Here is a 13,395-nt window from a genome sequence, read left to right on the forward strand (position 1 = left end):
AACAATATTGAACCTAAAAAAAATTCCCCCACCTCACTCTTCATTCTCACAATGGCGAAAAACGCTTTTTTCGGAGAAAAAAATCATATGTACTTGAACGAGTTTTCAACAAAAAATTTCGAATTTGTCCTTAATGTAAGAGGAGACATGAGTCTAGCCATCATACATTTTTTCAACATTTTTACCCCCCCCCCGCCTCCACACACACACACAAAAATTAAAATCGTCATAACTAAAAATCTAAATTTTTCTCTTTCAAAAAGATACCTGTATCAGTACTACGTGGAATTTTTTTCAAATTTTTCTTAACAGGTGAACCATCTTCAAAAACCCAAAAACCACTCAAAAAACGTGTTTTTTGTGTCATGACATCACCAAAAAAAGCGATACTGCCAGTGATATAGTTTTGAAATTTTTCACGCGGACCTTTAAAAACAGTAGAAAATCAAAAAACTTCTCAAAAATCCCATTTTGAGCCCATGGACACCCCCTCCTCCCAATTTTGAGGCGGACCGGCAGATTGACAATATGGGTATCGTTATCATATGAATCGAACCCACTGAACACGAATATGAAATTAGATTTGCAGTTGGGCCCTCTTTTAAGGGCCACATTGGGGTAAGGGGTCGCCCAAAATTTGAGATTTTCGTGAAAGGTTCAATTTTTGGGCAACCCACCTCCTCGAATTTGGCCTTTAGAAGAGTTCAACTGTAAATACTTATAACTTCATATTCGTGTTCAGTGGGGTTTATCGCAAATATTTCGTATTAATGATGTCAATATATGGTATTGAAAGTTCATTCCTAAAACGGAGGAAATATTTTGGAACGCAGTGGTGCCAATGTTTTAAATTTCAAAAATTCGAGAAAAATCTCCAAAACTGTGGGGAATTTTTTCGATTTTTCGAAGTTGGCAATAATGACCCGAAAGTTGATTTCACCTATTTTACTCGGGAGTACCCTTTGATCAAAACCCAAGGTGTGTTTTTTCCGGATCCATTCCAATCCGCTAGTCAATTATTTTCCTTCTTGGATGCTGGTTTGAAAAATTCCTGAATTTTCTAGAATATTTTGAAAGGTTTCCATTTCAACCTCCACATCTAATTTTCATAAACCGTATATAAATTGAGAAATGCGCTCACCTACATCTGAATCCAGGTCAAACTCGAAATGAAAATTCAAAAACAAAATCATCCTACGTCGGAGCACTCTGGAAAAATAGAATTACTCGGCTTTTAATTCGATACGATTTTCAAAAACGGAAGAGGAAATTATAAAACAGGGTCGTCGTAACCTTGACTAAGAAAAATATCTATGCTCATTGCGAATGCTGCCGCAGCATGAAAACTCGATTACTTTCTCTCGCAACATCGAATCAAAACAATTTCGACAAAGTTTCGACTCCGTCAGTATGCAATTCACGACCGATAAGTAATACCTAATAATATATTGATTTCGGTATCGTTGAAAAGAAAAATAAAAAGATTTTGTTTCCTAGCTAGAAACTTTGTAATTCCAGAGTTGAACTTCGTTTCGGCTATTTGTGCCGAGCTAAAAGTTTTAGTACCAAAGAAGTATCAAATCTTACAAATGTATTATGAAACAACAAGAGAAAAACACTAACCCAGAAACGTATATATCTACAAATACGTACGAAAGAGAGAAATTAACGTTATTTGCGAGTTTCGCTAAAACCCGAGACTGCGATTTTTTTCTCTCCGAGTGCTACGGTAAAAAAATCCGCAAACGCACACCGCGGCGTCATTTTCAGCGAGCAAATTCCACGATGGAATTTTTTTTTTCTCTCCGAGAGTAGGTAACGCGTATCGTGTAACAATAGCAATCAACCGAATGGAATACACGTAAGGTGAAAAATTTTCTCAAATAAAGAAATAAATTCGGTTAACGATGAGATTTATTAGGCAAAACGACTCCGGAGCCCAGAGAAAAAAAAATCCACTTTAGAAGATATGAAAAAATATCCGCATATAAGTACACGAAAATGGTACAAGAAAGTTTATACTTAATATTTAATACAACAATTTCTTCAAAGAGTTCTCTATAAAATAACACCGCCTTTTACACCAGCCAAGTGCTATATACCCGCACACGCTTCATAGAGTCGAATTTGTACGATTCCCCGGAGACTCGAGCGGGTTTCACGCGCGGTGGAGGTCATCTCATCAATTTCCCATGCCGCATTTTTATGGAATGAAAAAGGTCGTAAAATACAAAGCAAACTGATGCCACGGTTTGATATAAACAACGGCGAAAACTTTGTTTGGTCGCCTTTTTCTACCTATAAAGCATTCTTCCGCGTACGTATGCGATACCGTACGTACGCAACATCTCGCTATTTTGCTGCCCAAATTCAGATACAATTTTCGACAACGCTGTACCCGCTACCACCCACAATTTTAATCAGATTATATGTACAATGAGCGCGAAAAACTTACTAGTCGTTTTTCAATTTGACGTGTAGTTGTTCAGAGAGAATAGGTACATGTACATCGAATGCCAACTCATGTGGCGAGAAAAGATTTGAGATAAAATTTCACAATCTTGGTGAACAAAATGCAAAAGTTTTAGCTGCTGGTTCTTGTCCAATCTCCAAGCATTCATAATCGAACTCGATTGCGGAATCAAACTGTCAGGAACAAGAGAGATTTGAAGCAAAAAATCTGGCTTTTATGTCTATGAAAACGACTAATGATTTGAATCATTTTGCTCATTAACACAATTAGGCCGAAGTGGACTATGAATCTTTCAGGCTAGTTCCTATCTTAATACATTATAGGAAGACTTGATTTTTTTTTTGAGAGAGACTTTGCACCCATTATTTTTGTGCTGACCTACCTGACGAAAAATCAATGAAAAAATTGTGGGAATCCAGGAATTGGAAAACTTTCTAGATAGTCGGGGGGCCCGCATAAGGATCTATTGAACCCCCGTTGATCTTCCAGTACAACTTTTTTCTTAAAGGGGGAGTTCTAAGGAACTTTTCTGGCCCTTGTCCTAAAAAAAAGTGGCCTTACATACAAAATGGTGGCCATTTTGATTGACATGTCAGCCGAAATCGCAGATTTTGCGTTCCAACATAGGACTTGCACGAAATTTTTTGAACCGTACAAAGATAGATCGAAAGAGCAGGCAAAAAGTTATCACCTGTCAAAATTCAGTGCTAAAGTGCTTTTTTCGATTTTGGGTGAATTTTTGAAAATCAAAAGTTTAAAAATGAGGGAAAAATAAAAATTTTACCAAATTGACCAAGAAAGCTGAAATTTGGAATATATCCTATTTTCGACTTGCGAAATCTATTGGAAACTGTTTCAAACCGTTTTGAGCAGTTCTGAAGCCTCCAGCAGATTTTTGAAACTCGAAATTCCCACAAAATTTCATCAAATGGAGTTGGAAAGCCGAAATTAATTCTGCAAACTAATTTCAATACGCTATGAAGTCGACTGCAGGTGAATTTCAAGTCGTTTTGGAGCCTCCAGCGATTTTTTTAAAATTACTGGAGCCTCCAGTAGATTTTTGAAACTCGAAATGGAGTTGGAAAGCCGAAATTAATTCTGCAAACTAATTTCAATACGTTATGAAGTCGACTGCAGGTGAATTTCAAGTCGTTTTGGAGCCTCCAGCGATTTTTTGAAAATTACTGGAGCCTCCAGTAGATTTTTGAGCTTCGAAATTTCCCTAAAATTTCATCAAATGAAGTTGGAAAGCCAAAATTAATTCTGCAAACTAATTTCAATACGCTATGAAGTCGACTGCAGGTGAATTTCAAGTCGTTTTGGAGCCTCCAGCGATTTTTTGAAAATTACTGGAGCCTCCAGTAGATTTTTGAGCTTCGAAATATCCCTAAAATTTCATCAAATGAAGTTGGAAAGCCAAAATTAATTCTGCAAACTAATTTCAATACGCTATGAAGTTGACTGCAGGTGAATTTCAAGTCGTTTTGGAGCCTCCAGCGATTTTTTGAAAATTACTGGAGCCTCCAATAAATTTTTGAAGCTCGAAATTCCCACAAAATTTCATCAAATGGAGTTGGAAGCCGAAATTAATTCTGAAAAATAATTTCAAAACACTATGAAGTCGACTGCAGGTGAATTTCAAGACGTTTTGGAGCATCCAGCGATTTTTTGAAAATTACTGGAGCCTCCAGCAGATTTTTGAAACTCGAAATTCCCCCAAAATTTCATCAAATGGGATTAGCATTCCGAAATTTACTCTGCAAATTAATTTCAAATACAATAATATAAAGTCGACTGTATGGTGCAGGTTCCAAGTGGTTTTGAAGCTTCCAGCTACTTTTTCGAAATTTCAATTCTCCTAAAAACGCCATGAAACCTTTCAAAAAGTCACCGGAGGCCACAAAATTACTTCAACTCACCTGAAGTCGTCTTTTGAAATTTGAAATTTCCCAAAATTTCATCGAATGTACGTGCCCCCCCCCCCCCGACTAAGAAATGTTTTTAAGATGCTGAACATTCGAGTAGAGAAATCGTGTCAAAGGACGTCCATCCAGCAGTCTTGCTTATCCTGATTTTCGTTGATGTGTCCTGCTATTCTGATTTTGTCTTTTCTTTAAGGGGGGATGTGAGTAAATTTCTCCAAAAGGTGTTCTCCAAAAAGTGTTGCTTTATAAAACTTTTGAATCAAATTTTGAAATTGTCGATTCTTCTGCCTTTTGTAAATTAAAGTATTTCAGCCCAAAAAAAATTAGTCAGAAAATGTTACATTTCTTCTCTCACTGTAGTCTTCAATTATCCATTTTTTTAAGCATAGGTAGGTATAAATGTATGTTTATTATCTCTTTTTTTCAGAATTTTGATTTCAAAAAAAAAAAGAAATCGTGCTCCTTTCCTCTAAAAATTTGTACATCTGAAACAATTGTTTTGGTTTTGCATTTTTCAATTTTAAACGTGTAAATTTTGCTTTCAATTTCTTCTTTATGTGTATTTTTTTTTCATTTTTTCTTTGGTAATGTGAAAATTTGATGAAAACAACTTATAAAATTTTCAACCCCCCCATCCCTCCTGTCTCATTTTCTGTTATTTTAAATGAAACTCATAAGGTACTTGTTAGTTCTTCAACTCTTCGTACTTCTCCTCCTCAAGATGGTGTGCTCTTTTCCAAAGTTTCAATTTTTTAAGAAGTATTATAATTTATAAGCATTCAAAGGAAGTTTCAAATCATGGATATGTTTTTTGCTCAAGTTGACATAATTTCAAGTGAAAATGAAGTCTGACAAAATGTCAGAAAGTCATTTTCTAAAGTTAGATACAATTTTAGCAATTTAGTAATTTTTTCAAAGTTTTTCAAATTTGTAAAAGCCAAACTTAAAAAAAAAAGAAAGAAAAAGAAAACGTCAGAAATTGGTCATAAAAGCCCGACATGATGTCAAGAATTCATCGTGATTTTTTCCAAGTTTTTAAAAGTCTCAGACATGACGTGAAGAATTCAAGAATTTTTACTCAACAGCGTCTTAAAATTCAGAATCGAACAGGTTTTGGACTTGAGAATTTTTGGTAGACTCTCGGCTCAAAAAACATGACAATGTCAAAAAGATATTCAACCCGATTAAAATTTTGGTCCAAAGATTTTCTAAATCCCAAAATTCGAGAAATAGACTTAAGCAACTAAGCAACTGAAAATTCTGATTGGTGGAGTATTTTTGTCTGCTCATTTGATGTAAGTAGCTTTGTTTAGACCCAGATTTTCTCATCAGTTCAGATAATTTTCTTTTAAGAGTTGGTTTTAGTTTCACGGATTTATCATTCAAATCTGGCAATGAAAATCACTGCTTTTAATTTTAATGATTTTTGAATGTAAGTATGTGTAATCAAAACTTCTCCTCCTCCCCTTCCCATTTTTCACGGCTTATGTGTTCCAGTACCTACGCCAGTTGTATAAAAATGTTTTCCCGCCAATTTCACGATTTTGTTTCCCGCATCAATCACGAAAAGAAAATCCCAGCATACTGAGCATACACCATCCACCATCCCATCCTTCGAAACAAATTAATTCCTCCTTTTATCGTATAAATTGGCTGAGTACGACGACATATTTTATCAAATGTCATCCGGCCAACGCTAGACATCTGAAAATCGTATTTTTCCGTAATTAACTCGACTCGACAACGACTCCAAGAACACATTTTACACGCATACTTCCAGTCGAGCCGGCACTTTATAAATTACGAATCACTTGTAGGGAAAAAAATCTGCCAACATGGCTAAAACAATAGAACGACGAGCTAGAAATGAAATTAAAAACGTGCTACGGGTCGGTGTCGCGTCCACGTCGCGTCGGTCCTTCGTTCCCCTTTACTCGTACAGAATCAACATTATCGAGGCGGTCGTTCATTCTTTATTATTACTACTTCGGTATGTGCAGCATATGCCGATGACATCGAATTTCAAAAACGCCAGCCAAATCCAAATTGCATCTGATATAACGAAAAAGAAAAAATAGATCGCGGTTTTACGTACGAGTAGGTATATATATATATTGATGAAATTCAGCCTTCTTTTGAAAACACCATGTACTCGTATAGGTAGGGTATTTCATTACCTATTTCTTTGATTCTTTTCGCAAAGCTCGATGCATATAAACGCAGAAGCCACGCCGGTGCATTATACAAATATAAAGGGAAAAGAACACCACTCGGTGTGATAAAAGAGTGGAAGGGAAAAAAGAAAAAACCAAACCAGCAGCGATTTATCTCGCAAGTTTAATTTTATTTTCAAGTAACCGGCAAAGTTTCCGTATTTATTGTTTTTAGAAATAAAGAGAAATACAGCGGTTTGATGTCTTTCCGGTTGAATTGGCGAGTAGGTCGCAATAAAAGGCTTGCCAGTCTATTGATGTTTAAACTTGAGCTAGCTCACTGGTGGTGATACGGTGATTGCAACGACTATTCATTAGAAACCACCACCGCATATAGGTATATCGAAAGGGTAGGTAGGTAGGTACACAGAGACACAATACAGATGTACAATATCGTACCTCGTCGCTGCAGTATGAACCTTTGCTACACAATCTACACGGTCTATTACACGGGTAAGGAAAATGAACGTTTAATCGACGATGTACACAAATTGACCATTCTCTCTGTGTATTAACCGAATGTCAACCGATGAGTCTTGAGAGGTTTTTTGCCTTAGTCTGCTTTCAATTCGAAAACTCTCTTTCTCCCTTCGACTTTCCTATGCCTTGTTCTGAATCTCGTCCAACTTTGATCGTCGAGATTAATATACCTACGTATTTCATGCCCCATCACACATCTCAGAGACTTGTGTATATACTTCCTCGTCTTTGATACGTACATTTGACACATTGACGTTTTCCTCGTGTTCGTTCTTTTTTTTCTTTAAAAAAAAAACGGCGGTAAAAACAAACTTGCACCCTTACAATAAAACGGTTAATTTTTACATTGCTCGATAGTTAAATTTCTATATACGAGTAGATACATTCGAACGTAGAGCATTGGCTTCGTTAAATGAAAGGTAACCCTGCACTGGTACGTTGGCTCTCGCCAAATGTTATGTAAACCTACATCATAAACGTCCAATTACGTGCGGTTGTTTCGCTCTTCATGACAAAATAGTAGTAACCCTTGCTCTCTCTGTATAAAACCGAACGCGTGAAATTGCAATGCCCTACACGTGAAACGTTTCGGTTATTAAAAAGTAACGTTTATGGCCGCGTATTTCATGTTTATCGCCGTATAAGTGCGCTTTTGAATAATTAATCGCGTATGCAATTTAAAAATATATATCTACCACTTAGGTACTTACTATACTTACTGTACTTATCCTGTTTTTACACTTTACATGGTGCCATATTTTTTAATGTAGGTACGTTTTCATTGTTTGATTGACTAATTTGTAAAAATCTCGTTATATACAATACATATCACTTTCACATAAAATGAGTGCAGGAGATGAAAGATGTTAACATTTTTTAGTTTATTTGTCAGATGTCGAATTTTTTTTGACAACTGACACCAGTCATGCATTTTTTGTTAAATTTTCATAAACATCGTTTTTTTCAATTTTTCAAAAAAAAAACAAACAAATTAGTTGATTCTCTTTATAAAAATTTTAAATAATATTTTTAAGAATATAAGACCACCCAGGGGAAAATGATTGGATATGATCAGGTCTGAACAGATATAATCTCACCAAAACTGTGATGTGATTGGATCTGGTCAGATCTATTTGGATCTAAAGCGATAACATCCAATCAAGTCTTTTCTGATCTAATCTAATTAAAACGTTCATCTGATTTGCATTGGTCAGATATACGTAATTGAATAGGTCTCCCCCATAGGATTAGATCAGATCTGATTACATAGATCTATTCTGAGCTGACAATATGCAATCAGATCTTTCCTATTGGATCTGTTCTGGTCTCAACAGCTCTAAAATTCAATAAAAACTTCCATCTGGTTACTTAGATTTAACCAGATCTGGACAAGTCAAATTGAATCAATTTTCTGCTGTGCTGCTCTTATATCAACTTGATTTGTTGGTAGTTTTCACCAACTTTTGTTATCATCGACAAAATTTGGTTCACTTTAGTAATGTCGATTGTTTGAAGAAAAGTCAGTTCTGCCAGTTGATTGTCGATTTTATCAAAAAATTGACCGTCAAATTATCTGTCCCAAAAAATTGATTCAACAAAATCAATTTTTTCCTATTCCTACATTTTAAACATGGATATGTTTTTTGTGCGAGTGGTCATTCCAAAATTTGGGCGACACTGCTCCGCGTCATGTCGACTTTTGCTATCAACTTGAAAAAAAAAATTCAGTTGATTTTCTGACATTATGTCAGGCTCTTGAAAACTTGGAAGAAAATTGATAGGTTTTCTTGAAAATTTTGGAAAAAACAATTCAATGATTTTATAAAAGAGCTTATCAAGAATAATTGATACATACTTACTTAATTACCGAAATTGTGTTAAAATATTCACAGACGGATCAAAATATGGCTCATTTGTTGGATGTGCAGTGCTCAGTGACAAGTTAAATGTCATTTGATATTCTTTACCATCATTCTACTCAATTCTCTCTGCTGAATTATTTGCAATCAAATTAGCAGTTCAACAAACTTCAAAAGCATGCAAAATAAATATCTCATTCTTACTCAACTCAGCTAGTGCACTTCTTTGCCTATTGAATCCGCATCATCAATTCTCAACATCTTTCGGCTAAAGAAATAATATCCTTTTTAACCACGCTTCCTTGCAGTCAGGTTACAATGGCATGGATTCCAGGGCATAAAGACATCAAAGGAAACGAATCAGTTGACAAAATGGCAAAAGAAGCAGTAGAGCTGTGGGACCAAAACGATCCCGAAACCAGAACCGATTAAATCCCGATTCAAATCCAATCCCAAAACAAATCCCAAAACCGAAATCGTTATTTTTCTTGATCCCGAAACTGAGAAAATCCTGGAACCGATATAATTTTGAACCCGAAACAATCCCAGAACTGAAACAAAATCGTTTCAGGTTCGGGATTTCAATTTTTGCCTTTTTTTTTGGCGATTTTATTTTGATAGGTAAATGGTCATTTCATATCATTTATCATCAATCATTCAGATTATAATAAAAATTACTGGACAAATTAAGCAAAATATGCATTTAAAACGTTAAACTTATTACACCATTGGATTTTTCACGTCAAACCCGCCCATTTTTTAAACCCTTGCAGGGTCAATTAGTCGATTTGGGTTTAAAATTGGTTGAAATAGAAATCCCAAAACCATAACCAATTCAACCCTGAACTAAAACAATTTTTTCAATCCCAAAACAAATCCCGAAACCAAAATGAAAATTTAGAAGAGCAAATCCCGAAACGAATCCAATCCTGAAATGAAAAAATTTCAAGCCTGAAACCGAAATGCAATTCCAAAATCGTTTTGGTCCCACAGTTCTGAATTTATTGAAGCATCATGCCTCACTTTAACCAGTACCAACATACCAGTCCATAGTGCTAACTTCAAAATTGTTGTGAACAACCACTTATATGCTCAGAATGGTCCAATAATTGGAATCGCATCAACTCATCTAATAAACTCAGACCCATTAAACCTTCATTTAAATTCTGGCCCACCTCCTAAAAAATAAATGCCAAGAGGAAACAGTTCTGCATATAATGCGTATTGGACACTCAAAACTCACACATACCCATCTCCTTGAAAAAATCCCTTCTCCATTATCTAAGTACCATATTTTCTGTCCAAAATCACCAACCATCACAATCATTTTAATTGACTGTCTGAAATATCGTGAATTAGAAAATAAGTTCAAGTTACCAAAAACACATTATCAAAGATTCTATGTGATGACGACCTAGAGACCATTGCCAGCATACGTATTTAAATTCCTACACTTCAGCGGAGAACACAACTGTAACCTTTTTACCTACTGTGCCTCTGGCCCTTGTAGCAGTAAAGGCACATTAATTTAATGAGAAAATGTGAAAAAGTAAGTGAGTATTCCATATTTTTTGAAAAAATTCAATGAAAAATTCTTTTGAATTTTTTATTTATGTTGCAGTAGGGATGTGAATGTTGAAACGAAAAAAGTAAGGTTTATTTTGACGATGTATGTATTACTCAAAAAGTAACCAACCAATCTGTATGAAACTTTTAGGGTACTTATTGTGGAGTATTTTGTACAAGATATATCGAAATGAGACTACTAAATAATTTTCCAAATTAGAATGTGAATCCATTCAATTTTTAATATTTTTCATTTCGTATTCACCCCTGCCTAGGGTAGGTAATTGCGAAATTTGAGGTCACTTTTTTGAAACATTGATGTTTTGTATGTTTTGCACAATATTTGTATTTGTCGGAGTATTACTTTGATATTCAATAGTCAAATGACCAAAAAATGAAAAAAAAAATTTGTGAATTGTGGGTCTTTAAAAAAATTTTCAAAATTGAAAACCATCAAAATCCAATTTTTTAAATTTTTAGCGAAAAATTGTTTTTTTGTATTTTTTATTGAAATGTATAATTCAAGTTTTTCACACAATTCTTCTTCAAATTTTTATAATAATACTCAAAAAATTGCGGAATTTGGTACCGAAAAAAAAATATTTTGTTGGTTGCATAAAAAAATATTTATCAGAGGATGAAAACATATCATAGAGCTCTTTTCAACTTCCAATAAATATTATTTTCATGTGGATCAAATTTCAAATTTCACAATTAGGATACTAGTTTGACATTTCACCATCATCATTATGTTCCAAGAATTCAAAGCTTCCAAGTTCAATGAGCGAAAAAATTTATTCTCATTTTAAAATATTTTTCAAAATTATTACCTACTTAATTTTAGACAGACAATCGACCTTGGAAAGCCATACAGACGGGTCAATGACCTTGCAAGTCCAGACAGAAAGGCCAATGACCTCTGGAAGTATTACGGAAAGGTCAATGAACTTGAGAAGGGGCCAACCATGCAGACAGACGACTTTGGACAGCCGGATAGGCACATGGGCAACCTCATGAGGCCAGACAGGCAGATAGACGGCCTTGAGATGTCAAACAGACAGGTCAATAACCTTGAGACATCAGACAGGCAGATACAAACGGCCTTAGACAGCTAAACGGACTGAAAATCTCAAAAAACTGGAAATTTACAAAATTTTCAAAGCAACACCTTTCTTTATGATTGATTAAGAACTGGATGAATATTTTTTAGTACCTACTAAATTTTCTGCTTTTTGGAGTAAATTACAGTACACGTCCTGGCAGGCTCACGATTCAAAGACCGAGAAGTCTCCTCTTATCTTCCCCATACGTGTTTTGAGATCGTTGTTTCCTTCTCCCCCTCTTCCCCTCTTCAATCAGTCACCAAAACTAGAGAATTCTGGATCTTGCCAATTTAAATGCAAGATTCATGAAATAATGAACTTCTCACATTTTTCACTCCGTTTCTTTTTTCTCATGAGATGATTTTCGCTATTATAGGATTTTTTTTCGTAGAATTTCTTCATAATTATGAAGATATGAAGGTGAAGTTACGAGTATATTCGGTCAAGAGTGTCTGGTCAACTGTATACATTTTTTTTGTTTCTTTTATCCAAATATAAAGTTTATATTTGCTTTTCTCTTTGACTATTGAAATTATTTCGTGGAACTATAGTTTCGCGTATTTTCAATAGAATTAAGTATAGTTCACAAATTCACGTACGTAAGCTGGTCGTTAACGTGGAATTGTCGCAGTTACATCAGAAATGAGAAAATCAACATAAAAGTGTGCAGGTAATGACTCACAACGGTTTAAAAATACTTTTTTAAAGAAGTACCTAGGTACTCGAAAATTTTCACGAAAAAAAAACGAGAAGGAAAACAACCAAAAGCCAAGATTTTCTTTTGTTCTCCATATCCTTCATTACAATACAGTTTCCTTCCCTTTTTTCCCCTCACCAAATATAGCAAATCGAGGAAATACGTTGAGAATTTTTTTCTCCCAAGGAGACTGAAAAAAAAAGTTTCAATTGATGTTTGAAACATACCGCATCGCTGAAAAAACAACTCGTGGTGAAATATTCGAAATTAAAATTCATCGGAAATGGTATCTGGGCGAAGAAAATGTTGGCGAAGTTTCTATATAGGTATACACAAAGCTACACTGTGTATTTCGTTTGTGTTGCATGAATAAGAGTATAAAGCATTGGAAATTAAAAAGTTACTTGGGCGAGCGAAAATGAAGATTTACCTACTAAAATCGCGAAATTAATTTGTCGTCGAAGAAATACTTATAAAGAAAGAAGACGAAAGAAATTTGAAAATATTGCTTTCAATTTTCACGCCAACGGTATCGTTGGCGGTGGTGTGGAAAAACACGTAAATTACGAGTACGAGGTGTATATTTATTCGCCATTTTTTTATTCGATACGAAAAAATTTCACGGTCGAATTGAAGGGTTGTTGTTTTACTTACCTTATATGTTCCTAAATTATTGACTACGCAGGGTAAAGATGCATCTCGACCCAATGCTACGGTTACATTTGGTATAGGCTCGGCAAATCTGGGCTGTTCTGTTAGACCTGAAAAATATAAAATTATTAGTTTTCGTACACGAATTGGCCGAAATAACAAGTACACTACCTACGTAGAGGTACGTATATCTAAGGGATAGTCTACCCAACGTAGAAGGGGCAAGGGTGAACGGAGATATATCTACTTCGAGTTATAGGTCGTTCATCCGAAACGTACCAGTGATTTTTAACAAGAAACTACCTGTTTCATGGTTCAATAATTGAATTTAATTTGATTCGTTATTCTGAAAGATGAATGCCTTTTGTTAGCGACCGATTGATGCCAACAGATTATAGTCATGTAAGGGACCTTTTTCTTATTTCGAA

General features: G+C 35.0%; 1 protein-coding gene across 2 annotated transcripts in view; it reads right to left on the minus strand.

Annotated features, from left to right (window-relative positions):
- Positions 1 to 13,395, minus strand: part of LOC135849255 (lachesin-like) — a 260,218-nt gene that overhangs the window by 98,253 nt on the left and 148,570 nt on the right. For both annotated transcript variants that reach the window (XM_065369608.1, XM_065369607.1), the window contains exon 2: positions 12,971 to 13,077. In XM_065369608.1, coding sequence (XP_065225680.1) covers positions 12,971 to 13,077 — 107 coding nt within the window. The remainder of the gene's footprint in view (positions 1 to 12,970; positions 13,078 to 13,395) is intronic.

This window comes from Planococcus citri, chromosome 5 (genome assembly GCF_950023065.1).
Source record: "Planococcus citri chromosome 5, ihPlaCitr1.1, whole genome shotgun sequence".
In the NCBI taxonomy this organism is placed as follows: Eukaryota; Metazoa; Arthropoda; class Insecta; order Hemiptera; family Pseudococcidae; genus Planococcus; species Planococcus citri.